At 46.7% G+C, this 26,244-nt stretch overlaps 1 protein-coding gene across 2 annotated transcripts; it reads left to right on the top strand.

Moving 5' to 3' along the window:
- The first annotated feature begins 1,193 nt into the window (after positions 1 to 1,193).
- MLEC (malectin) lies at positions 1,194 to 25,676 on the top strand. Of its 2 annotated transcripts, none has more exons than XM_081966375.1 (5): positions 1,194 to 1,556; positions 11,330 to 11,508; positions 12,156 to 12,332; positions 16,391 to 16,448; positions 20,303 to 25,676. In XM_081966375.1, the coding sequence occupies exons 1-5, from the start codon at positions 1,340 to 1,342 to the stop codon at positions 20,530 to 20,532; spliced, it is 861 nt and encodes a 286-aa protein (XP_081822501.1). In that variant the 5' UTR covers positions 1,194 to 1,339; the 3' UTR covers positions 20,533 to 25,676. The 2 variants fall into 2 exon arrangements, with proteins under 2 accessions (XP_081822501.1, XP_081822502.1); XM_081966376.1 differs by lacking the exon at positions 1,194 to 1,556 and adding an exon at positions 2,248 to 2,386.
- Positions 25,677 to 26,244: the final 568 nt, after the last annotated feature.

Genomic DNA, 26,244 nt, shown 5'->3' with positions numbered 1-26,244 from the left:
TCCTCAGGTTCTGAGCACAACCTGGCTTGACGGATACTGCACAGGGGCCCTGGTCGAAAGGGCAAAGTCTGGTTTTTGAACGTTAAAACAGAAATTGCTCCGATAAGCAAGAGTAGGTTGATGACCAAGCCAAAGGCTCCGTTTCTCTGGGATGCTGCAGTTTGGATTCCCGATAAGCTCGAACAGATGGTCTTTAAATGGACCCTTCAAGCACCAGGGCTGGATTCCCCCAAGGTCCCCGGGCTGCTGGTGCTGAGCTGCAGCCGCTGAAATCCAGACGCGGAGAAAGCAGGGAATCGAGCAGGAGCTCAGAAAATGCACTCTGCACATGCGCAAGGGCAATAGTGATTCTGTTTATTACGCTCTCATTTCTAGGCAAAGTGCAGACACACAATGAACAATAAACCTATTATCACACCAAAACGTCGATGTCCCCACATCCTAAAGTTGCCAAGTTGGGAAAAACATTGCTTTGCGCATCAACTATAACTATTTTAAATAAACCCCACGGCTTTTTACGACTTCATGGCAATTCCTTGCGAATAAACCAGGTGGGCTGAACAGCCGCCACCTCGTCACGGGAAGCAATAAGATGCTCCGCTTGCATGCCACGTTAACGCGGGTTCAGTCAGGAGCGCCGTCCCCACGAGGAGACCGCTACTCGAGGACAGGCGTGCGCTGCCATGGCAACCGCAGGCCTCTGAGCACCCGGCCATCAACTTCCGGTTTCCTGCCAGCACGACTCCACAATCCACCGCGCTCAGGAGCCGCGCTGTAGCTTTCTCATTGGACAGCCTGCTTTGGGCTCTACCACTAGATCGGGGGGAGAATCCGGGGTGAAATGTAGGAAAACGTTTTCCAGGGAAAACACAGACATCGCAGTTCTTCCGTTTCCGCTCTCTCTGTGGTAATAAGTCGCGGAGAGCAGAGGCTGCCCAAGGAGAAGCGAATAGCCGCACCCCCATCAGGTCGCCGTGGAACGGTCCACGGCCACGATCTGCCCCCAGAAAGGCGGGAAGCGTCGAGAGTCCCCCAATCGGCTTCGTCGGCTTGCGCTCTCAACGTACCTTGCTGCCATCCCCTCGCCGCGCACCTATGGGCCGGCGGCCGTGCCGATATGCAAATAGCGGGATCCCGGCAGCCAACGAGGTGGCGCGACCCCGCGAAGCCGCGCGACGATTGGCCGGCGTCAGGGTAGCCGGCACGGCCAGCACGGTGGGATGCCCCCTTGCGGCTGAGGCGGCGGGAGGCATGTGCGAGAGGGGCAGCGGCGGCAACGGCGGCGGCGGCGGGGCGGAGCCGTTGCCGAGCTGAGGCGGCAGCGCGGAAGGAGCCGGAGATGGTGGCCGCGGCAGGGGGGCCGAAGCTCCGCGTCGCCTCGCTCTTGGCCGCGGCGCTGCTGGCGCTGCTGGTGCTGCAGCCGCCGCCGGGCAGCGTGGCCGGGGCCAGCCTGGCCGAGAGCGTGGTCTGGGCCGTCAACGCGGGCGGGGAGGCCCATGTGGACGTCCACGGCATCCACTTTCGGAAGGACCCCCTCGAGGGACGGGTGGGACGAGGTGAGCGCGCCTCCCCGCCGGGGCCCCCGGGGAGCCTCCACGCGCGGGGCTCCTGCACCTGAGGGAGGGAGGGAGGGGGCGTATCTGACGGGGGTGGGGGGGCTTGTTCCCCTTGGGAGGGGGGCTGGGGGGGGCGAGGAGAGCCGCCGGGCCGGCTGGCTGCTTGGGTGACATTGGTCCCTGCATGGCTGCGATGGAGCCGCCGTGTGTCAAGGCAGCCTATCTGGGCCTCCTGCCATGCTGCCCTCTTCGCCTGAGACGGCAGAGAGGAGAGAAGGACGTGGGATCTGCCTGCTTCCTCAGCAGTAGGAAGGGGGTCAAGCTCTGAGTTTGACAGCGCTGCTTGTCAGTGGGGGGGGGAGGGAGGGGGCTCTGTGTGTCTCTGCTAGGCTCACTAGGGAGCAGCTGCCCTCCCTTCCGCTAAGCTGGGGGGGAAGGGGCGATGCAGGGGTTGCCTTCCACGTTGCGGCCCCGTGGCATCTGCCCCAGAAAGTAAACTTGAAAGCCTGCCTTTCCCCTTTTGCTGCTCCGGAGGGACACCTGGCTCTGCGCCCCTGGACAAAGGCGGCCATCTCACTACTCAGGCCGGTGTTTTGGGTGGGCATGCTTCCAGAGGAATGCTGGGCACAGGCGACCCGCTGCAAGATTAGCCCCTCACCCCGACTGCAGGTGGAGCTCTGGATGCTGCACAGATCCTGGTGTGAAAGAGGGTGGAAAGTGCACGCGTCGCCCACGTGCCTAGGCTTTGAGTTCAAGGCACCATGTAGATGATGTTGGCCAGGAGTAATGCAGGCCTCATTGCCCGGAACATCTGGCTGTGGGGCTTCCAGGTGTGTTGGACCACAACTCCTATGCATAGGGGAGCTCCCTCTTTTTTTTCCCCTTTTGTGGATTTTGCCCTTCATATCCCTGCTTCTGCTCTGGGGAAATCATGGCTTGATCTCGCATGACGGTCTTGCTGCCTTGGTGTGAATTCCAATGCACCCTCTGCATGCAAGCAGAAATTTAAGCAGCGAAACCTTTGCAGCTCTCTGGGATGCAGAAGGGAAGGTGAGGGATAGCTCAGCCGTTCTGACCTTGCTGGGCTTCCCCTTCTCCTCGCTGCAGTGGCCTGTTCTCTTTCTCCAGAGCTGCCCTCCCTGATCTGCTTCTCTTTTTTTCACCATTTCCCAACGTCTTGGTTTCTTGTCATCGCTCACTTTCTCCTCCTCTCCGTATTGGCTTATTGTGGCTGCATTTTGTGGCTTCAATTCTGCAGAATTCTTTTGAAAAGTCATTATAATTTGCTTTCCTTGTATGAACATATGGCCTGTTCTCCTTTCAATTCGCATCGAATGATGTGGGGACAGCCTGTCATATGTGTAGCTCTGACAGAGATAGATAGCTGTGGTTTCTGCTCAAAGAAATAACCACACCAATTCCAGGTGCCTCTTTAAGGAGCTGCTTGTGGTTTGACTAAACCAGAAACTGCTCCTTTTCTACCTCCTTGACTTATAAAATGCCGCAATAATTTTTCCTTCCTGTTCTTTCTACATTGCTTGGGTTTCTTTTTCCGTTCTGCACTGTTCTGTTTTTTAGTGTCCCAGAACTGAGCTGGTGGAAAGTGGAAAATGTTAAGCCATTGCAAAGTTGCTTGACAGTTTCATAACTTTGTGCTCCAGTGGTTCCAATAGCTTTCTGCCTAAGTTTAGCTCAACTGTCTCAGCTCCTTCCCCATTCTAGAGGGTGATATTGGAAGGACACAGCATTTTGACACAACGCTGCAGTTCCTGCTTGCACATTTCCAGTAATACTTTCACTGCTAAGGGAAGATGGCTTGATGAGTAAGGCGTTAGTAGATTGTGTGGTTTTGCAAAACAGATCATAATCTTCAGTAACGTCTCTCATCTTCCGGGGGAGTAAGACAAACGCTTAACAGATTTGCGGTTGATGGATATGATTGGGATGGTGGACATCCCAAAGGGTTAAAACTCATGGTACATTAGAGAAATTGAAAATAAATGAATAGTTCCCACGATGAGAAACTGAAGGAATTTGGAGGATTAACTTTCAGAAGGGAAGACTAAAGGTGCAGCCCTCTTCAAATACCTGTAATCATCTCATATTGATTGGCATCCTGCCTTTAATATTTTTACAAATAACTCAAGGCGGCAAATATATCCAATATTCCTTCCTCTCCTATTTTCCCCACAACAACAACCCTGTGAGGTGGGTTGGGCTGAGAGAGAGAGAGGGACAGGCCCAAGTCACCCAGCCAGCTTCCGTGGCTCAGGCGAGATTTAAACTCACGGTCTCCTCCTCTGTAGCCTGAAGCCTTCACACCCAGACCAAAATGACTTGACTGGGCCAAACTGGAGGATGGTCACAATCGTCTTATCAGGGTCTGTAACATGAAATAATGGATTTAAACTGTAGGAAGAATGTAGAAGAATTATTTTAGAAAAAAAAACTCATGAGTAAACAGTTGGGCAGCAAAGTTCACTGCAAGAAAGGTGGTTGGAGCTTCCTTTCTCTATACCAGGGGTGTCCAAACTTGGGAAGCTTAAGACTTGTGGACTTCAACTCCCAGAATTCCCCAGCCAGCATAGCTGGCTGGGGAATCCTGGGAGTTGAAGTCCACAAGTCTTAAGCTTCCCAAGTTTGGACACCCCTGCTCTATACGTATTAAGACGAGTCCTTTGGGACATATTAGTTTGGATTTCTGTCCTGGATAGGAAGTTGAATTCGATGGTCTTAGGCTCCTTTAGCATTTTTATTCTTTGATCTTGCCCCACACACACACACCAGTGATCATGCTGCAGACATTTTACGACCATGTAACTGAGCTATCATCAGACTTAATTACACTAAGCAAATTCCAGATTTTTCATTCAAAATCAATAGGTGAGATACATTAAAACAAACCTCTACTTCATGCATTTTCTGTGTCGCCCTTTCCAAATTGCCCTTTGATGTCAAAACAATGATTCTCCCGATGTTCAGCTCTTACTGTATTTAGTATTTAGATTGTCTTCTCTGTTGTGTTAGCTGTAATCTAAGGTATCAACACATTTGAGAGTTACCAGTTGGGAAACGTTGGCTTGCAAAATCTGGACTTTGCCACAAGACTATAAAAAGTATTTCAGACTTAAGCTCGTTGCAATATTCTGTTATCTTGTGACGGCAGGCGATTGGGCTGTGTCTTTTCTGAATCAAACCCTCAAGGAGTTTGGCTTTAGCAAAGAGAGGGTGTTGGAGAAGATCTGCTTGTATTCTGTACAGTCCATGGATATGTCCCAGTTGCCTCTTCCCAGGTGAATATCACTTTTCTCCAGCTGACTGCTGCAGCTCTGAGCAGGCCCTTGATCTGCTCCCCACTCTCTGCCTCATTTTAGCCTTAAGGTTTGGAAGTCCAGTAAGTTTTCTGGGATTCCAGCTGTAAAAAAAGGGGATTTTCGATTGTTTTGTTTCCTGGGTTTCTATGCTACTTTTCTCTGGTTTGTAATATGGAGCAGTAAAAGAGAAAAAGTAAAATTGGGGAAAGAATGGCAACTCTTCAGCACTGTCGTGTAACGACTGTGCAAAGTATCCTGGCCAGGCCACTTGCTGCCCAGGAGGAGCGGAAGGGGCTGCGCTCAGGCCAAGAGTAAGCTGCGTTTACTCAGATGCCACCAGGTGGGAGGGAAGGCTGCTTGTGGCAGTGCCATCTCCATCCCAATGAAGAGATGGCTTTGGGGCCACTCAGGTCCATTTCTCTCTCAGATACTCCTGAGATGGAGACAGTCAGTGTTAACGGTGCGGCTTGCCAAGGCTTTTTTGCTGAGCTTTTCTGGAGAGGAAGGCCAGGCAAAGCTCCAACCTGGGGCTCGAGCTATGCACATACGCCAAGCAGGGACCTGGAGTGGGCATTCTGCCTTGGATTCCAAATTAAGAGCCAGAAATAAGTACTTGGTGCTGAGGTGGGATTGGTCTTTCCCATGTATATTACGTTATTTTACAGTAAAATGTATTTAATCTATAAATTAAAACAGTCTCCTCAACCTATTTCAGAGCACTATTTAGTTGGAAGAGGGCTTTACAATTGTATTCTGACCAGCTGGTGATTGTGTCTTTTATAATCTAAATCTAAAACAATATATAATAACGGGATGGGGTGGGTTTTTATACTGTTCACTTTTAATGTCACTCTGAGTTGGTGGCCATATAAATCTGTGTGTGTGTGTGTGTGTGTGTGTGTGTGAGAGAGAGAGAGAGAGAGAGAGAGAGAGGGAGGGAGAGAGAGACAGGGAGAGAGAGAGAGAGAGAGAGAGAGAGAGAGAGAGAGAGAGCTCTCCTATCCAAGTTTTATGAACTGACAGCCGGACATTAGCAACAGAGAGAAAGATTGGATTGTAAGGAAGAAGAGAGGAAGAAGAATGGAAGCTCAACTGAGCCTTCTGAGAAGCTCCAGCCAGCCAAGGTCAACTATCTATATTCAGAGCTGGGAACCGAGAACCTGTTCTTGAACAATATACAGGCCCCTGATTGGACATTTGCAGATAAGTGGGGGCTGGGGAGGAACGTTTACTTTGTATTGTTTGCACAGGAAAATTTCAGCTTCAGCTTCACTACTTAACCTTCAGTAAAGTATACTCTTGGCAAGAACAGATGGCCAGGAGTTTTTCTTTGCTAGATGAGTGAGGGCGGCAGTTGACTCTCTGTGTGTGTATTTCACAGTCATTAATATTTTCTATATTCATTTTTTCCTGGAATATATTATCTTGTGTTCTGAACACAACACATTCTTTGCATTTTGAATCTTTTCTTTTCTAACTTCCTCCCCAGAATCACAGAGTTAGAATGGATCTCTAGTTTAAATCCTCTATGGTATAGGATCTGCTCTCGCTTTTGAGTCAGATTCAACACAGCCTCGGTTTGAACTCTTTTCACACCATTTCATGAGGCAGCTTCTCCCTCTGTTGCCTCTTTTCCCTAACCCTAATCTGTTTCCTTGTTGATTCTGGTCTGAGACCCCTGAAGAGCTCTGGCATAGCTCTCCGCAGCCGCCTGTGCTGCACGCTAAGTGTACCCCCTCCCTTCATCCAGTCTTTGCCAGTTTTGGGTTCCAGGCCTTCCTCACATTGATAGCCGCCCTCTGGGCGCCCTGCAGTTTGTCACCGTCCTGCTTGGGTGGTGGGGCCGGAATTGGACCCAGAATTCGGGGCGGGGGGCGGGGGGGGGCTGAGCAAGTCAAGGGAGGGGAGGGGGACCATTGCTTCCCATGCCCTGCACTTTGTACACTGGTGAACGTGTCGTCTCTTCCTTCCCTTGTTTTAAAAGTAAGCATAGGTCTTACCTTAGGAACTCTACAATTCAAATCCAAACAATCAACACAGTTATTTAATCTTAATGGTGTTATGAATTGTTTTAATGGGTTGGCTGTAAGTTACTGGATGAAGAGGTCATCTTCAACCAAGCCGGCAGCTTTCATTACTTGGTAATGGTTTATATCAGATTCCTCCTCCATTAGATTTCATCCTTGTTTGGAGGTCTTTCTGCATTGTGGGTAGAGAATCGCCCGTTAGAGGATGCCCTGCTTTCAGGTATTCCCAGAGCCATTTCTTTGCAAGAGTTTCTAGGCAGATTTTTCTGAGCCTTGGCAAGTGCTCTGAGAATCTGCATGTCCTCTTACTGCATAAGCCAGGCAGACCCTGGAGCCTCAGATTCATAGGAGGATCCCAGCACTGAATCTGCCAAATGAGTAGAATAACCATTTCTCCCACTGGGAAGTTTAAGCTTGTTTTAATCTGTAGCGTGCTGCAGTATTGAGAATTTTTGGCTCAAGGAAAGTCCAGGCGGTGTCTTAAGCTTAACTCCTACTTATCTATTCTTCAGATCCAGTTTTGCAATTCTTGATTAGAGAATGTTGCACGCTCTACTGTGGGTGAGTGAACCCTCAGTGATGAGTGCTAAAGCTGTCAATCTTCTAATAATTGATGCTTAAAGATAAATATAAACCAGCTGTTGCTTTTGGATGAGATGCCCGTGTCTCATAAAAGCTGCATTGTTTTTGAAGAGACGTTCTCCTACGTGTGTGTGTGAGAAGGAAGAGTGTAGATCAAGGGAGATTAGCTTCATGGTTAATTGGAAATGCTCTGTTATCAACTGATACTGTTATCACATGAACGTCCTGTAACCATATTTAAAATAAAGATGCTCATCAGCCATTTGCGCTTCCATTGCAGTCTGGGATTGTGTTGCTTGTGTTTGGTAGATGAAGCTAGAACCAGGGCGGGAGCGTACTGACTTCATTCCTGACTAACTTCTCTTCTTACTGCCTGGGAGTGAAGATTTCTTTCCCTGAATCTGAATGGCTTCCAAGCTGGATGGCACATTTTGCCCTAAGTGAGTGGGTTCTGCAGGTAAATCGGAACAGGTTTCCCCACACATAGCACCTGTCAGGCCTACCCTGGCTTGGTCCTTTAGTTAAGAAAGACCCTCGACTCCACTTATAGTGAAAGGCGTACTTTTACTTAAAAGCCAAGTGGATTACAATATAGCAAAGCCAGATCTGAATTTTGCAGGCTAAGATTTCCCAGTTAACTTTCCCCATCCAGTTCCTCGCTTCCCCTGGTCCCCATTGTCCAATGGTATTTGAAATAATTGTTTTGGGAACAATCCCTTCAGTGATGGGCTGGTTGGTAAGCTATTGCATTCCATTCCCAGGCTTAGACTTTGAGATGGGGTCTCTGGAAGGTACGAGGAGTCTGTAGCCTTCCCCCCTTCCATAGTTCATGACAGGCTCATAGCCAACAAATGCGAAGCTCTGACGTCGCCTCTCCAAATGACACCTCCATAATCTAGCCATGCAGCTAGTCCTCAGCTTATAACCACAATTGGGACCAGCATTTCCATTGCTAAGCAGCAAAGTTGTTAAGTGAGTCGTGGCTGATTTTCCAAACTTTCTTTTTTTTTGCCCTGGTTGTACAAATCCCTGAACTTGTTAAGTGAATCCGGTTTCCCTCCTAACGTTGCTATGTGGAAAAGTCACAAGCGACAGTCCCACGGCCCTGGGATGTTGCAACCACCGTAAATACACACCAGTCACCAAGTGCTTGAATTTTGCGACCATAGGGATGCTGCAATGGTCGTCAGCGCAAGGACCAGTTGTAAATCACTATTTTCAGTGTCATTGTAACTTCAAACAGATACCACTCAAGGACTACAATATTTAGTTTCAGACAACTGTGTGATCAATACAGCACAACAAAAATCTAGCTCCCTTTTGGCCACCGCAATATTTTGAGAATATAAATGCAGTCAACATTCTTAGTCCAAAGATGGAAAAGCTGTTTTAGCGCAGTTCCTTTTCACTTGTGGTCTTCAAGATAATCCCCATTTGCTTCTGAAAGAAGGAGGAGAAAGTTTTGTGCCTCCTCTTAGTGCAGATTCTTTCAGCCTTTGCTTTGCTGCCTGTAAGATGCAGGGGGAGTTCTGGGGTTTTCCGTGCATGCCTTCTCTTTGGCTGCTTTGAGAAAGTTTTTAGCTTCAGGGCTTCTGGCTGGTTTGTGGCTTGTGATTCTCAGGTTTTATTTTCAGCTAGTTCATTTATTAGGGAAAAAAAACCTCTTGTGTTTCTAAACTTTAAATAGCTGAATTGCAGGTTATTTTAACGTTGCAAATGGAAGGAAAGTCCTCTGTACTTACATGGCAAAAGCCCTGTTTGTGGAAAAGGGCGTGCTTAAGAAACTCTTCTTAAGAAACACATAGGAACTCAACTTTTGCTTCGAGCCTGCTTGAATTTTGCCATGACTTTACTCTGGGCTCTTTCAGGGAGGAGAGCTAAGCATCCTAAATGGGGGCATATGCGGAATGATTTGCCTTTAGCAGAAATCCATGGAAAGGAGACACGACTTCTGTCATTGAGATACTGTACTTATCATTTCTCACAGAAATTACAGGGATTTTAATGCCAAAAACAGTTGAATGAAGGCTTCTGCTTGGCTGTAATCAGGCTGAGGTTAGACATTTTGACCTCAAGTCATAACCTTTACAGAGCCTAATGTTAGTTTCTTCAAGCATTTTCTTCTGGGCAACGGGTGGCTGAAGTGGCTTTTGTTATTTTTGGGTTCCTTTCTTCTCCCTCCCTCCCACATGCAGAACAAACAAGGGAGGAGAGCTACCCCAAGGACACATGAGAAGCCAGCTGTGCAAAATGGCACGGCTTCCTTGCAGATCTCTTCTGCCCATCTGTCACAGAACTTGTGAGAAGTTCTCGCCTTGGAATTTAAATCATGGAATGCATAAAACATCACATAAACACTTAAAATGAAAATAGCCCAATGAAGAGAATTACAACATCAAAGTGGTTTGAAAATATATAGTAGTCTGCTACTAATAAACAGGTAATACTTGATTTACAACCTCATGAATTACAGTCATAAGCCGTGCCAATCATTAGTGGGTCACTGTGACTATCCCCGATTTCACAATCTTTTTTGTGGCAGTCATTAAGAGAATCATTGCAGTCATTAAGAGAATCCCATGGATATTAAACGAATCCATTTGTCAGGGTTCCAAGTAACCCCAACGAAAGAAGATTCCAAGGGTTGAATTTCCTCTGAAGTTCCATTTTATTAGAAATGTCATATTGGCGCATCTGGGAAAACCTGAATCTGAAAGCTTCCAGGTTTTCCCCACCCAAAAAAACAATGGACTTTGCTGGAAACCAGAAATAATGCTGGGTTTCAGCCAAAAACCTAAACCACAGTGACGTGACCACAGGATACCCCAAGCAGCTGTGAATACAGGGGGGAGGGGCTGAGCACCTAGAATATCATCGCAGGACAGCAGGGAGAGTGTCAGAACTTCACATCTGGGTTGTAAGTTGCTGTAGGGGTGCCCATCATAACTCTGAACAGCTACTGAGTGACTGGTCTTAACTCAAGGACTGCCTGTACCACCAATTCAAGATATCTTAGTTTTGCAACCTGAAAGATGTAAGGGCTTGCATTGCAGAGAGAAGCAAGCACAGCTGTATCAGTTTCTCTCCAGAAATGAGATCCCAATATTGAGCAGATCTGAAAGCTTTTTATTTCTTCGTTCCCATCCCGAGATCCACCAAGTGGATCCTGGGGGGAAAGTGGTAGCTCACAAACGTGGACTGAGCGTCCCTGAGAGGGACGCAGCTAAAGACGTGCTCCGCATGGGACTTGGTTTCCAGTCCCGTTCCAGAGTTTGAAGCTCCCTCCCCACCGATGGCTTCCTGGTTTTGTCGAAAAGTTCTTAATTTAGCAGCTTGATTTAGGAGGGAAGAAAATGCTCCCTGTTTTTGTTAAGCTGCTGAAAGTAGGAAGTCCTTGTTGATCTGCCGGGAATTAGGCCAATAGACCCTGAGCCAACGTCACTGGCAGAACTCTTGGGATACCTTGTGCAGATGGCTTTCAAGTTAGCTCCCTGTGTTCGTAGCCTCCGTGTGTCCTTTGATCAGTGGATTCTTTCCTTTGCAGGAGTGTCGCATGAAGCCCTGAGCAGCTAGTTAACATGGCTCCATGAGATTATATCAAAGATTAAAAAAGGAAGTTTGTTATTTATATACATTGACTGTACCGTATAGTTTATCCTGGATGTGGTCCAAGACACACAATGCAGCCCATGCAAGCCAAACGATTGGACACCCTGTGCCTTAAGGTCTGGGAGAAGAAGAAGGGGAGGGAAGGGGAAGCTGAAGACTTGTTTGGTGCCACCCTCCCATGGGCAAAGGTAAACTTGCCTTAGGCTTAGAAAAAAAACACCTGTATTTATTGGAATTGCAGCTTCCGATTATGGCATGAAACTGCCCATCTTGCGCTCCAACCCTGAGGATCAAATTCTCTACCAGACGGAACGCTACAACGAGGAAACCTTTGGCTACGAAGTCCCCATCAAGGAAGAGGGCGACTATGTCCTGGTGCTGAAGTTCGCTGAAGTCTATTTTGCACAGTCGCAGCAGAAGGTAAGAAAGGGAAGAAAAGCCCTCCTGGGAGGTCAGCCTTTTTTGTGAGTGAACATTTGAAAGGCATCAGCAAAAGGTTGGTGGAGCTGGAGGGGGCATCCCAAGAGGCGTGGATCGGGCTGCCGTCCTTGACGTTTTCCCCTGAACTGTGGAGTGTTCCACTTTGGGACTGTGGAGGGGGAACCACCTTAAACTTCAGTTCTGACTATCTGTCTAAAGCAGGGGTGTCCAAAGTTGGGAACTTTAAGACTTGTGGACTTCAACTCCCAGAATTCCCCAGCCTGGCTGGGGAATTCTGGGAGTTGAAGTCCACAAGTCTTAAAGTTCCCAACTTTGGACACCCCTGGTCTAAAGGTACTTGTCTTGTTTATGTCACCAGTGAGTGGGTATACCCTTCTGTCCAATTAGCAACTCCCAATGTTGGCACCATCTCAAAATGGTGTTACTAAAATAAGGTTCTCCATTGGTGCAACATTTATTGAGAGCAACTCACAGTGGCCTGAGTTATGCAAGATTCCTCATCCAGGCGTGTCGATGGGGTGGGCGGCCGTTCCATTCGCCACAGAGAGAATTTTGAGCAGCTTGAAAGCTCATCTGGGCGTTTCCCAATGTGCTGATAGCAGTTCTGTCTCCGTTTCAACTCGCAGGTTTTTGACGTGCGTCTGAACGGCCACATGGTGGTGAAGGACTTGGACATCTTTGACAGAGTGGGACACAGCACTGCCCACGATGAGATTATTCCCATCAGCATCAAGAAGGGGAAGCTGAGTGTGCAGGGAGAGGTTTCTACCTTCACAGGAAAGCTGAACATTGAGTTTGTCAAGGTAAAACAAAAAACAAAAACGTGCAAGAAGGCAGATTGGCTAAGCCCTTTTCCCCTTCCGAAGAGCGGCCCTGTCCCCATCCTGTGCAGGCAGAGGAACTGAGGGAGCCACGTACCTGTTTCATTCAGGAGCAAGCCTTATCGGAAGAGGACGGGGCCATTAGAGCAGGAAAGAGGTACAGGTAGTCCTCACTTTACAACAGTTTGCTTAGTGACCGTTTGAAATCACAAGGGCCCTGAAAAAGGGACATTTTTGCATACTTATGATTTATGACCCCATAGTCCCGTGATTTGCATTCGGATGCTTGGCAATGGACTTGTATTTATGACGGTCGCAGTGTCCCGGGGTTGTATGGTCCTCTTTTGAGACCTTCTGGCAAGCAAAGTCAATGGGGAAACCAGATTCACTTAATGACCATAACTTCGTATCGCTCCTGATGGGTTTTTTAATTTAGTAATTTTATTTAAGGGGATTTTAAATTGTGTTTTTAATTGTCTTTCACTTATAAGTCAACTCTCCTCCATGCACATATGTATATGTCTCTGTTCTTTTTGTATATATGTTTGTCTTATGTGTATTTTTATTTGTTTTGATTGTACGCCGCCCCGAGTCCTTCGGGAGAGGGTTGCGGCTAATCAAATAAAAATTATTATTATTATTATTATTATTATTATTATTATTATTATTATTATTATTATTATTAATTTAAAAACTGCAGTGATTCACGTAACAAAATGTGGCAAAGAAAGTCGTAAAAAGGGGCAAAAGTTACTTGACAAATTTCTCACTTAGCAACATAAATTTTGGGCTCAATTGTGGTTGTACGTTGAGGACTACCTGTGCAGAGTTTTCTTTATCCGTGAGCTGCTCTTGTTCCTTTTGGGGAGGGGCTTCTGAGGTGCAGGGGCTGCTTTCATACCAGAGCCTTGCAGAGGCTCGGCATCAACAAGCGCCTTTGTCGACATGGGTGCTTTAATGAGACACGCTGGCTCTCCCTGATCGCCTTGCTCCTCGGCTTTGTCAGGGCTTGGGTTTTTCAGACCATTCATAACTCACTTTTAAAAAAAAATCAAAACTCCTTTTGCAGACTGAATGGGCTGTCACAGCAAATCTTCCAAATTCAGATTCAAATTTTGAAACATCTTCCCTCTCCTGAGTGGATAATCAAATCAAATCAGCAGAAGTAGCTGCAGTACTGCACTCTAACCACTGCCCACCATGGAAGGAAGGGAAGGGTTAGGATGGATGGATGGATGGATGGAAGGAAGGGGAAGGAAGGAACGAAAGAAGGAAGGAAGGGGAAAAGGAAGAGCAATAGCCCTTAGACTTATATACCGCTTCACAGTCCTTTACAGCCCTCTCTAAGCAGTTTACAGAGTCAGCCTCTTACCCCCAACAGTCTGGGTCCTCATTTTACCCAACTCAGAAGGATGGAAGGCTGAGTCAACTTTGAGCCTGGTGAGATTTGAACTGCCAAATTGCAGTCAGCTGGCAGTCAGCAGAAGTAGCCTGCAGTACTGCACTCTGACCATTGCGCCACCACAGCTCTTAGACACAATCATCTACTTGTGGAGATCAAGCACTTGGTACTTGTCACTTGTGCTTCCAAAGCATGTTGGGCACTCTGTTTCCAAAATAAGGTGTTGTCATCCTTCCAGTTAACATTAATTAACTCCTGGCTCATTCTTTTTTCCAAGAGTATACCAAGAACAAACTGGTTACAGATTAGAGCAAGGCAGAATCTGTTAGCTTGGTGTGAAAAAGATGCAGTTAGGTTCCTCTTTTCGCCAGGCCACTCCCCTGTTATCAGTCAATGTCCAATTAGAAGTTCTCAGGTTGTTTAGGAAAGGAACGCGTCTTCTCCATTCTGCATTCTTTTGGCTGACCTTGTACTGGATTGGTGCGATTCACTGTCAGGGCAGGGCCGGCTTCATCTCCCCCCCGCTCTCCCCCTTGTCCTTATCCACCCACATTCCATGTCTCCCCTCCCTTCCCTGGTGGCAAATGGCAGCCTGGCAAGGTGCAATGCAAAGCTAGAAGCAGAATGGCAGCCATGACATGTGCCTCCACAGACTTTGGCTTGGTGCCTCCTGGCATCCTAGGAGTCAAGGTCCAGGAGGGAAACAAAGGGGAAATAAACATGCATGGCTACGTGATGGCAATTAGAGAGAGGATAATGAGAGCTTGACGAAGAGTAGAGTAGCTCAGAACCAGTTTGTGCCAGTGGTGAAGGCCATGCTTCCAGAGAAGGAATGTGGATTTCCCAAAAATCTCAGCATTCTCAAAACACCTAAGCGAATCTTCATTGGATGAAGACAGACTGGTCATGAGGGGGAAGGCTGGGATGCAGGGAAGCATTTTGCATCCATTTAGCTTGGGAAATTGACAGTATTTTTTGCTCCGTAAGACACATTCCCATTTTCATCCTCTGCGCAACCCGTTTTCGGCCTCTGCGTATCCCGTTTTTCACCCCTTTTGCGGAGGCTGAAAATAGGGTGCAGGGTGGCCAAAAACAGCCGAAGGGTGTGGGCTGGCGGGTGGGCAGGGTTTCAGCAATATTCACTTCAGGAGACGCACAGACATTTCCACCCACTTTTGGGAGACAGAAAAGTGTGTCTTATGGAGGGGAAAATACAGTAGTTCTCACTTGACTTTACTGCAGCCAGCATCTTTTAGTAGAAGAACCTATCGCTTTCATCAAATGGAGTCAGGGGTCTTTCTTTCCCAAGGGAGCCACCTGGGGCAGGTCTGACAGACTTCCATGCAGAGCCACGCAGAGCCCAGGGCAGCATATTTTGGCCAGTGACATAGGATGAGAAGTTGCACCCTCCGTCCTGTAGAAAGGTTACCATTGGTCTTCATCTCTTTGCCCAAAAAATGCCTCCCTCTGTTACTTCTGCTGAGATTGCAAAGCTGCATGAAGTCTGACTTTGTTCCTGTGATCTCTTGAGAGCGTACATGAAGGTGGACAAGCACAGCCCCCCATGGAACAGCCACCCAGTTGAAAAACAGAATGTAGCCCTTTTTAAAAAAACAGTGGGGTTTTCTTGGATGCATGGATTGAGCCCAAAGGTTCTGTTGCTAAGCAACGGAAAGTGTGTTTTGTCCCATTTTAGAACCTTTTTGCCAGAGTTATTAAGTGAATCTGGCTTCCCCCATTGACTTTGCTAGATGGGGCAGTTAGAAATGATGATCATGGAATAACAGATTAACAGAGTTGGAACTTGGAGGGGACCTTGTAGGTCATCTAGTCCAACCCCCCACCCAAGCAGGAGACCCTACACCATTTCTGACAGATGGCAGTCCAGTCTCTTCTTGAAATCCTCCAGTGATGAAGCTCCCACAACTTCTGAATAATAGAATAGCAACAGATTAAAAGAGTTGGAAGGGACCTTATAGGTCATCTAGTCCAACCCCCTGCCCAAACAGGAGACCCTACACCATTTCTGACAGGTGGCAGTCCAGTCTCTTCTTGAAAGCCTCCAGGGATGAAGCTCCCACAATTTCCAAAGGCAACTCCTGTTCCATGGGTTTATTCCTCTCACTGTCGGAAAATTTCTCCTTATTTCCAGGTTGAATCTCTCCTTGGTCCGTTTCCATCCACTATTCCTAGTCTGGCCTTCGGGTGCTGTGGAATAGAATGGAACAGAACAGAACTGAACTTTTTATTGGCCAACTGTGATTGGACACACAAGGAATTTGTCTCTGGGGCAGAGCCTTTAGTGTACATACCAGTCCTAAGTCACATTTTTCAGTGCCATTTTAACTTCAGATAGTCACTAAGTGAATGATTGTAAATCAAGGACTACATGTACTTTAAAAAATCCAACAGATAGCTGGGTGGAAATCCCAATTCACTTTCTTCCAGGACTATCCTAAACTGGACAACTGTGTGTGCTACTAACAACCCCTGAGAGCCTGGGCTGTGAATTCTTCTACAGAGCTGCCATAAGGCCTCACTGGGAAGCCCCAAATCTGTACCGTTGTTAAAAGATCGGCTCTCTCAAAGAAATCAAGGGTAACGAAGGAATTCATCAACTCTCTCTTGCTTTCCACAGGGGTACTATGATAATCCAAAAATCTGTGCACTGTATGTCCTTGCTGGAACAGCGGATGGTGAGTAACTCCTTTGTCTTCCTGTTTCTTCAGGCAAATGGCGGGCCGTCCTGCCTCTGTTCAAAGGGCAGCTCAGGTCACAGGGCAATCATTTAAGAAAGTTAGGGTGATGTTGAACTCAATTGCCAAAAGAGAGAATCTGTAACCTTCGGAAGAGCTTCCGTTCTGTCTTCAGTAGAGAAATAAAGTTGTGTAAATGGAAAACCTCATTTTAAGAGACAGATTCGGCCATTGTTGTTTATTTTTGAAGCCTCTGTTCTAAAAAGATGAACTAATGCTTCTGTACTGTCTGATATTAATGATAAACTTAAGGATTGGATTGTTGTATATCGTTACCAATAGCAATTATACATTTTTTGTCAGGCCTGCCTCTGTCCATTTCCAGCAAGCAACAGGGTAGCTGACATTTTTTCTCTTTATTAGTTATCTTTTTTCCCACATGCAGGTAATCTCCGAGTTACAACAGTTCACTTAGTGACCCTTTTAAGTTGTGACATAGCTCCCCCCCCCAAGTTCTTATGACACAGTCCTGTAGTTACGAATGTTGCATCACCACGGCGGCCGTTCATCCTTACGAATCACCGCAGAGGCAGTGCAACATTCGTCCCGTCTATCTCCCCCACCTCACTTACCTTGCAAAGATCACCTCTCTGCCGCGGTTTCTTTGTCTGCTTTGTTGCTTCAGGCCTTTGGTGCGTTCGCATAGAACAGAGGCCAAAAGTACCACGGATCATATGAGATCAGTACCGTGAGATCTTGTTCTCCTTTAGGCCTCTGTTCTCTGTGAATTGAGGCCCTCATGAGATCTGCAGCAAAAGGCTTTGCAAATGGAGGGAAGGCTTTGGTCCTTCAGGCCTGCAGGGAGATTGTGAAGGCTACAGTCATCTTTGCAAAAAAAAAACTTTGGTGGTAAGAACGGAGCCTGGAAGGGATGCGCCGGTCTCTCCCAGGCTCCGTTCTTGACAGCAAAGGTTTTTTGCCAAGGGTTGCCGAAGCCTGCAGGGAGATTGCTTGCCAGAGTGTTTGCAAGTGATGAGACACTTTTAGGCAGCTCAATTTCGCTGCCCATCGGCTTGCAAGCACCTTGTGGGCTGCGACTGGAAGCTTCTGGGGGACGTGATCTTACATGACTTCGGGCACCCATCTGCCTTTGGATGACTTTACACCAGGGGTGTCCAAACTTGGGAACTTTAAGACTTGTGGACTTCAACTCCCAGAATTCCCCAGCCAGCTATGCTGGCTGGGGAATTCTGGGAGTTGAAGTCCACAAGTCTTAAAGTTCCCAAGTTTGGACACCCCTGCTTTACACGATCTGCTTTTCCCATCAATTTAATTCTGATTTATTCTCAATGTTACTTGACAAATCAATGAAAATGCTTAACTCTTACCAGGCATTTAGCCTTCAAAATGGAGAATTAAAAAGAAAAGCTGTTCCGTTAGTCCTGACGAATCTTTTAGAAGCATCTTTGCATATTCTGATCAGAATCTCTCCTTGGAATTTCCTCTGATTTGTCGGCTTCGACACATCCAAAGTATTTTGAAAAGTGACAGTAGCCTTTGTGGAGAGTCTCAGCCATCCGGTCATCGTCGTCCCAAAGGTGCTTTTTCAAGAGGCAACTGGAGTTTCCTGATTTTTTGTTTTTTTCAAAGACGTTTCGCTTCTCATCTAAGAAGCTTCTTCAGGTCTTCCGTGATGATGGGGAATGGCAGGATTTATACTCCTTGCAGACAGCTGGTCATTAATTTGCATTAAAAGGATGCAAATGACCAGCTGTCTGCAAGGAGTATAAATCCTGCCATTCCCCACCATCCAGTCAGACCTGAAGAAGCTTCTTAGATAAAAAAAAGTGAAACGTCTTCAAAGAAAACTGAGGAAAACCAGTTGCCTCTTGAAAAAGCACCTTTGGCATAGTAGCCCGTGTGGGACACCTTGGAATTCACTGTTCCAAAAAGTATCCCCATTTGCAATTTGGAATGTTTCCTTATTGGATTGTTCTCTACAGAGAAAAGAGTGAGCAGCCCCAACCTCAGTGCTTCCCATTGTTCTGAAATCTAGAGGTCCCATAGAAACCCCACACTTGGGGGAAATAAAATATCCCTTCGTCAGGAGCACACCTTAAGTTTCAGAGGACTGAGAGTGACCTTAGCATCTAGATCGGTGTTTCTCAACCTTGGTAACTAGAAGATCGGTAGACTTCAACTCTGGGAGTTGAAGTCCACCGATCTTCTAGTTACCAAGGTTGAGAAACACCGATCTAGAGCCTCTGTGATATTGGCAAGGTTACAAAATATGACAGCCGTGGCTCTGGACTCAGTGCCAAGGGCCCAGTTCAGTTTCAGGGCCAGATGAATCTCCAATTACTGTACGTAAGGATGGTGCCAAGCAAGGCACTAGCCGGCCCCAGGAAATGCCACCCAATGGAGGGAGGAGCAGTGCTGGAATCAGGACCTATCAGGAGTGGATCTTGCTTATCGACCAGGTTGTACGGTGGCTCTGAAGGCTCTGTGGAACCTGGGGAATGGGTGGCACCAACTGAAGCGGGTGGAATATATTAGGAAAGCTTGTGTAAACAATGGTGGTGGCTCCAGATCAGGGAACTTTGCAAAATGCCTGGACCTCAAAGCCAATATCAGATTGGCTGGGCTTATGCATCTGGTAATTGAATGGCAACATCTCCTAAATGCTACCAACCCAGTAGAAACCATCTTGACTTCCAGATACTGAGCCAGCAAAATTATCATCTGACTGGGCATTCTCTTCCATAGTGGTGCAAAGATGCATGTCTCCAGCAGCAGGGATCCTTGAAGAGAGGAGAAGCACCCAGTAACTACTGTACTATATTAAGGCAGTCTTGATAATAAAGAATGTATCTCTCTAGCTATCCTCTACACACACACACAACACGAGAGCAAACCTGGCACAAGTTTAGGCTGAGTTGACAATATAAGAGTAGCTGAAGTTATCTTTCAATATTTTCAGGGTCCTCAAAAGATAGGAATTAGTCCCGCACTGCTTAAAAAAAATGGAGTTGGGGATGGTTCTAGCTTTTAAGGGTTTAAACATTAACTTTTTCTTTGCAACTGCTACGTGTTGCTTCCGGCCAGTGGAAGGGGTTAGTCTCTTGTTAGTACGCTGTTCAGCAAACTAGATTCAGCCAGTGCCTGTACCTAAGAGGTGTTTCCCCACAGGAGACAGGAAAATGTCCCAAGCCTCTGGCCGAAGAGGCCTGTATTCTCCGGTCCATTTGAGCAGAAAGGAACTCCTCTTCCTTTTACTAAGTTTTTCCAGCTGTGGTCCCACTGCAAGAGACAATAGTCTGTAGGCAAGACGAATGTGTTGCCATGCTAAGCCAGAGAACATCTGCAGCAGGGAAATTGGAGGTTGCCATTTGGGGGATGGGGTGTGTGTCATTCCCAATTGGCTGACCTTCTCTGGGTGGTAGAAGAGGTCAGGTGGGCAGGGGTCTGGCTGAAGGTGCTCTGGCTGACTGACCCCAGCCTACTTGTCTGTTGAGAACATCCAGAGGAAATGGAAAGGAGCCGGGAGAGATGCCTCAGGTTTCTCTCTTCCCTAGGGCTGGTGCTCCAACCTCCCCTTCCAGGGAAAAAAATGGGGAGTTTGTAACAGGTCAAAAATGCTAACCTGTTGCATTTTATGGAGAAGCCGACATGTTCATGTGTAGCCTCAGTGGGATTCCACGTTGGCCTTGAGAAGGCTTTGTATGTGCCTTAAGCATCTTACCTACAGCTTTGAATCATAACGTTTAGGGTTTAGAGAAACGCTCCTTGCCTCCCTGCAATTTCTCTGCTTTACACCCTAGACTCTGGCATTGTTTTTCTTCTTCTTTCTACAGATGTTCCAAAGCTTCAGCCTCACCCAGGCCTGGAGAAGAAAGAGGAGGAGGAAGAAGAAGAGGAGTATGAAGACGGGTCCAGCCCTAAAAAGCAGGCCAATAAGAACCGGGTCCAGTCAGGCCCCCGCACACCAAACCCCTATGCCTCGGACAACAGCAGCCTCATGTTCCCGATCTTAGTGGCCTTTGGCGTCTTCATTCCAACCCTCTTCTGCCTTTGCAGGTTGTGAGAAAGACAGCAAGCACAGTGGTCTGCAAGCCGGGGAGGAGGAGTTGGGCCGGATGTGGAGGCAGTCCTGGCTTCTCCATATTTAAGGAAAACAATGGCTTTTTAAGGAGCAGCAGGTACAATAAAGGGAGAGTTTGCATCCCCCTCCGCAGAACTTTGGGTCTTGGCCGGCTGTGGGCCAGCAGCAGGCACCTTTCCTCTCCAAAAGGCCTTGAAGCAGAACCTGGATCTTTGGGGCAGTGAATCCTGCGATGAGCAAGATGGAGTCCAAAGGGGCGGGAGGAAAGGCACACGATCCGAAGGCTGGCTGGAAAGAGAAGCGGCCACTGAGCAGCCTTGCTGGACGGATCCACGGGTGTGGAGGTGGGGGTTGGGTAGACATCCGCTAGAACATTTGTAGCTCAACACATGGTACTTCTTTTCTCCTCTGAATGAGGAGGCTCACCTTGACGGATTGATGTTTGGTCAACATGCTTTTGGTTATGGGACAGGTTGAGCCGGTAATCTAAGTCACCTGCTCTGCCAGGCGTTCTGAGAAGATTTTATTTTCAGGCAAAGTGCATTCCCTGGTCATGATATAATTCTGGCAAGTCTTGAGTTGTCTTTAGAGAATTCCCTCTCGCCTCTCCTGGTGTAACTTTAATCTAGTTTCTCTCCCCATCCTCCCAAATGCAGTGATTCCACTCTTAACTCCTCTTCCCATTCCATGTCACATGGCAAAAACCTGACCAGCAGAAGCTGGCACTCCAGCGGGCATGTTATGGGGCTCCCCTGATGGCCTTCCGTTTTTCTTGTGCCTGGAGACTTTCCACGATCCAAGGTGGTGTCTCCTTTTTCTCTGCTTAAGAGGTCCAGAGCTAGAAAACCTCAAAAGGTTTCTGTCTTTCATCTTCAGTCATTACATTTTTTTCAGGCTCGGCTTCAACTTTTGAAGGAGATGCATGTCCTTTGAAGGGATCCCGCCGGCCATTCCTTTCTCGGGTCTTTTGGGGGGCACAGTCTGAAATGACCTTAAAAGGTACTTCCTGTGCAGATTGTATTGTAAGCAAAGGCAGGATTGCTTGAGCATAACCTACAGAGAAATCCCCTCCTTGGGTTGTTGGGACTGCAGTTGTCATCTTCCCTAAATATTTACCGGGATCTAAGGAATATTTCTCTCTGTGTCTTTTGATGTGGCTTTCTGGTTTTCCATTGCTGTAGTTATATCTGGATCTGGGCAAAAGAAAGGCAGAGTTGAAAACCTTTTCCTCAATGGCCTTTTCACCCAGAGCAAGATGGCTGTGCTTGTCAATCTCTCAGTTGATATTCAGCTCATGGTACTTGAGCCCCGCAGCAGCCAGGTTCTGCCACCGTATTTAACATTTGTTCCTGTAATCTGTTCCATTTTCCCAGTTTGTGGGCTTAATTTTAAGGCACTTGTCCGGTTTCTTTCTAGCTACAATCTCAGTGGGGAAATATTGCATTTTCTTTTCATACTGCTAGTAAACATATTAAACTCAGTCAGCTGCTCTCTTTCTCCTGCTGGCTCAGAAAATCGTCTTCCTGCCCAGATTTGGCTTCCTTTTGGACATTTCACCTCAAAGTAAATTCTTTCCTTTTTATTTATTTATATATATTACTATTAGACAGTAGAATGCCCCCCCCCCCCCCATTTATTTAGGAATAAACCCCATTTGACTGAAAATGCTGGCGGGGATTTGCAAGCGTTTCATCTGGAAGCTACTCATGGCTCTAAACTTCATTTGATGGAAATCCATATTTGGTAATAGGGTGTCCATTTTCATGGCTGCCCTTGGTGAAGTGACTTCTGGGTTATGTCCTGTGAGACGGTTGATACCTGCTAGCAGAATATAGTAAAGGCTACCTACAGCTGAGGAAATTTCACACCTTCGTTGTCTCACACCCCAAAGTAATTTCACCAAGTTCTGTAGTCTTTGAATTTCAACTGCGAAGAATTCGAATCAGAAGCTGTTGACATTGCAGGTCTGGACAAATGAATCTGTTTTTGAAAGGAGGTGGATGTTATGTGAGCTCAGGTACGTAGCCATGAGGACAAGGGGCTGCTTTCATCTTGTTACTGTTCATTTTTTGAATCTGTAATCTTTAAACGAAAGCCCCTTTAGCTGTTTACTTAGGGGCTGATTTATATTTTGCAAGTGAACAGAACATATAGGCTGCCTTCCCTCCCTCGTACCCTAATTTGTCCTACTTGATTGTAAAACTGCACATTTCCTCCACAAACAAACTGAAGATGGAGGAAGACCAAGTGAGCTGTTGCAACCTCATTCCCATTCCCTTTTTTCTCCAGGGCCAGAGGAGGCTAAGGGTTACTGATTATCTTCCTGAGCAACTGTACTCGCTATCTTCTCCAATTCAGAGAACTCAAAATTCCTAAAGGAAGAGAGGGTCTGTTTCTGATATGGATGGGTAGATTTAAGACAACTGAAAACCTGCATTTCTAGGTCTTGGGGTGTTAAAAAAAGACAATTCCCTTTTATCATAAGAATGTTTGGTTCCAGTCATTCGCTAGAAGAGCAGCTTTATTCCTATTTTTTATACAGAGAGAACATGGCCCTAATTTTCCCTTAGAGTTTGAATATGTTGAGTGTGGCAAGACATTCAAATATTTTCTTCTGTTAAAGGAAACTGCAGCAAAGTCAGCATTTGAATCTGTATTAGTTGCTTCTGCCTTTTAAACATTTTCAGGTATGAGTTGGCAGGTTTCTTTGCATGTCAAGAGGTCTTTTTTTTTAATGGAACTTTTGTTTTGTACAAACTTTGCACAAAAAAGCCCTTGGAGCCCCATGCTCTGTACACTTCACATCCTGCTCTGAGATGCCCTTAAAACCTTGCGCATGTCCGAGGGCTTGGCCTTTCATGCCTCTATACTCTGAAAGGAAAAAAAAGGTGATCTATCAAGATCCTTGCAGCGTTGCCCTCCACAAAGCACATCAGGACAGAAGCTGCTCTCCTCTTCCACAGATTGTGCTTTCACAACTCTCTGGTTGGGCAGGGATCTACCCCTTTTAAGATCTATCAAAGTATTAAGACTGCTGTGAATTGCACAGTTTGATTCAGAGGGTTGGGGATCAACTGGCTTAGGTTGTCTTGGCATCTTGATTTAGGGACTTAGGCTCTTCTACCTAAGCTGGAGATCTTGTTCTTGCAGATTATAAGGTACAAATGAATGGCAGTCTAAGCTTTGCCTGCCCGATGCCAAAAGATGCTGAAGGTTCCTACCGCTGCCTCTTGTGAGAAGGGGTCATTTGTTCTGGGTTCTTTGTGCTGATGCATGCTTCAGTTATGTGCTTGGAGCACTGGTCCTTGTGTAGTAGCATTATTGGGCATAGTGGTATCCGGCTGCCCCTTTGTGGAATTGTTTTTAATTTTTGACCTACGTTTTGCTTGCACAAATATAATGCCTTCTTCCTTAGCCAGTAGGGGGAATAAATGGTTGCTTTCTAGTTCCTGAGGTCCCATCAGACATAGACTATTGAGAAATGATCCTATTTTACCACAGCAATTTAGACATTCAGAAGAGGAAACCCATGAATCAGGTATCCTCCTTTAAATGTCTTGAAGAGGGAGAAAGGCCTGGAAAAGATCTGCAGTTGCCTTTACCCAAAAGTAAAAAACTCTGCTTGGAATTAATTGGGTATTCCGTTGGATGTAGGCCAAGACTCGCTAAAAGTGTGTCCCATCTAAGTTGGAAAGATCAGGTGTTGGGATTTGCCAGAAGGAAAGGCTAAAGTAAACGGAGATTGTTGGGCCTCCCTTGTCGCAAAGCCCAAGGGTAAGCATTGGGATTGTTGCTCTGCAGAACTATGTTTATCCTAAAGACCTTCAGGTTGCTAGAACAGACTAGCTTGCTTTTGAAAAGCCCCAAAGACAAACACAGCAATAGAAATCTCTGCTGGAGAATTTTGCGTGGGCCTCGAAATGCCGTCTTCCTTCAGGAGCTTAGCTGGTGGCACACAAGGCCTGCTAGCCCCTAATGCTGCTTCCTTCAAAGCAGAGGAGCTGAGGAAGGTAGGGAAAAGGGAAGCATTGGCTGCCAACCTCCTTCCCTCCCCCCCTCCCCGCCCCCAGGCCCCCAAAGCTGTGCTTGATGGGGGTCTGAGAGTGGTGCTTAGCTTCCAAATCGTTATTTGTCCCAGGGCCCTGTATGTGTGTGTGTGTGTGTGTGTCCCTGGGTTGGTTTCTTGAACCAAGAGATCACTCCCTGGTTAAAACCTTCTGTGGGAAATTATTTGGGGTGCCTTTGGGGAGTGCCTTGAGAGATGTTTGAATTCCCCCAGGGAAAGGGCCTGGCCTTTTTCTCTCTTTCTCTACTTCACTTCCTAAGCCAATTGGAGTGGGGTCACCTCGTCATGATCAAAGTTTTAGTGGAGATAATCCTTGTTATTGCTAATGAGGCAGATGCAGGTTTTGAGGGCTGCAATCTCAGCTATCAGAAGATTGAGGCCCCACCCTTTATTGTACTGCTGTGTATGTTTATCTTTTCTATCTTTTGTGTCCCTGCTTGCTAAAGAGGCTTGGACGTGGCCTCTTAGGACAGCCTAGAACAGGGGGTCTCTCCAACCATGGCAACTTTAAGCCTGGTGGACTTCAACTCCCAAAATTCTAGGAGTTGAAGTCCTCCAGACTTAAAGTTGCCATGGTTGGAGACCCCTGACTAGAATGTTTGCTGCCAGGTTTCAAGCTTGGGTGGAATCTGTCCTTATGCTGGTTTGCCATTCACAACTTTAAAGTCAATACATCATTCTGAAGCAGGGTGGGGCGTGCAACTGTCCTTTACTTTTGCATTGGTTCTTTTTATTATTGGGATGCGTGTAGGTGTGCATTTAATATTAAGCTTGGGCAAAGGGTAAAAAGCACATATGACTTTTGTCTGACTACATTGGCTTTGCAAAAGATTTCTTTTCCCGGGGAAATGAAATAGGTATGGATGAGTTCTGCATTAATTATTCCCCCCATCCCATTTTTGGTACATTTAGCTGTTTTGTTTTTTTTAATAAATTTTGTTGGTTTCTCTTTTTTTTTCCTCTCAGGATGTCTGGCTGAGGGAAATATTCTGAAATCTACTGCCTGGCAGTTTTAACCAGCAGTGTGTTAAAAAAAATAAAAATTATATTGTCACTTAAACTAAGCCGCGTTTTCATTTTTTAAGTGGAAAGATTGTCATCTCGGCTTGAAACTCTGTAACTCCTGAGTAACTTAAAATCCTGGCACCACAACAAAGAATCCTTCCCAAGCTGGCATTTATATTGTTGCCTCTATTAGTATTAAGCTTGCTTGTTCTTCAGCCTTCCAAGGTCAGTAAAATGAGGACTCAAATTGTTGGGGGCAAGAAGCTGACTCTCTAAGCCACTTAGAGACAGGTCTGTAAAGCGGTATATAAGTCTAAGTGTTGGTCTAAGTGCAAAAACCAGGGTTAATGGTTTTTTTAAAGATTCCCCCCCTCTTCTAGTAAGGCGTGTTTTAAGTCCAGAAGATCTGCTTCCTGCCAGATTCTATTATCAGATCCACTTTAGGACAGTCTCAACCTGGTCAATTTTTCAAGTCGTGTGGACTTCAACTCCCAGAATTCTCTGGGTGGGGAATTCTGGGAGTTGGAGATTCTCTTTCCAAAAGGCAGCTGGACTCTTTTTTTTCCCCTTCAGGCGGTTCAGGTTTGCCTCAGCCGAGCTACGCTGCCCTAAAGAAGCCGCCT

Source organism: Natrix helvetica, assembly GCF_964273705.1.
Source record: "Natrix helvetica genome assembly, chromosome: 14".
Lineage (NCBI taxonomy): Eukaryota > Metazoa > Chordata > Lepidosauria > Squamata > Natricidae > Natrix > Natrix helvetica.
This window is presented reverse-complemented; position numbering and strand designations above follow the sequence as displayed.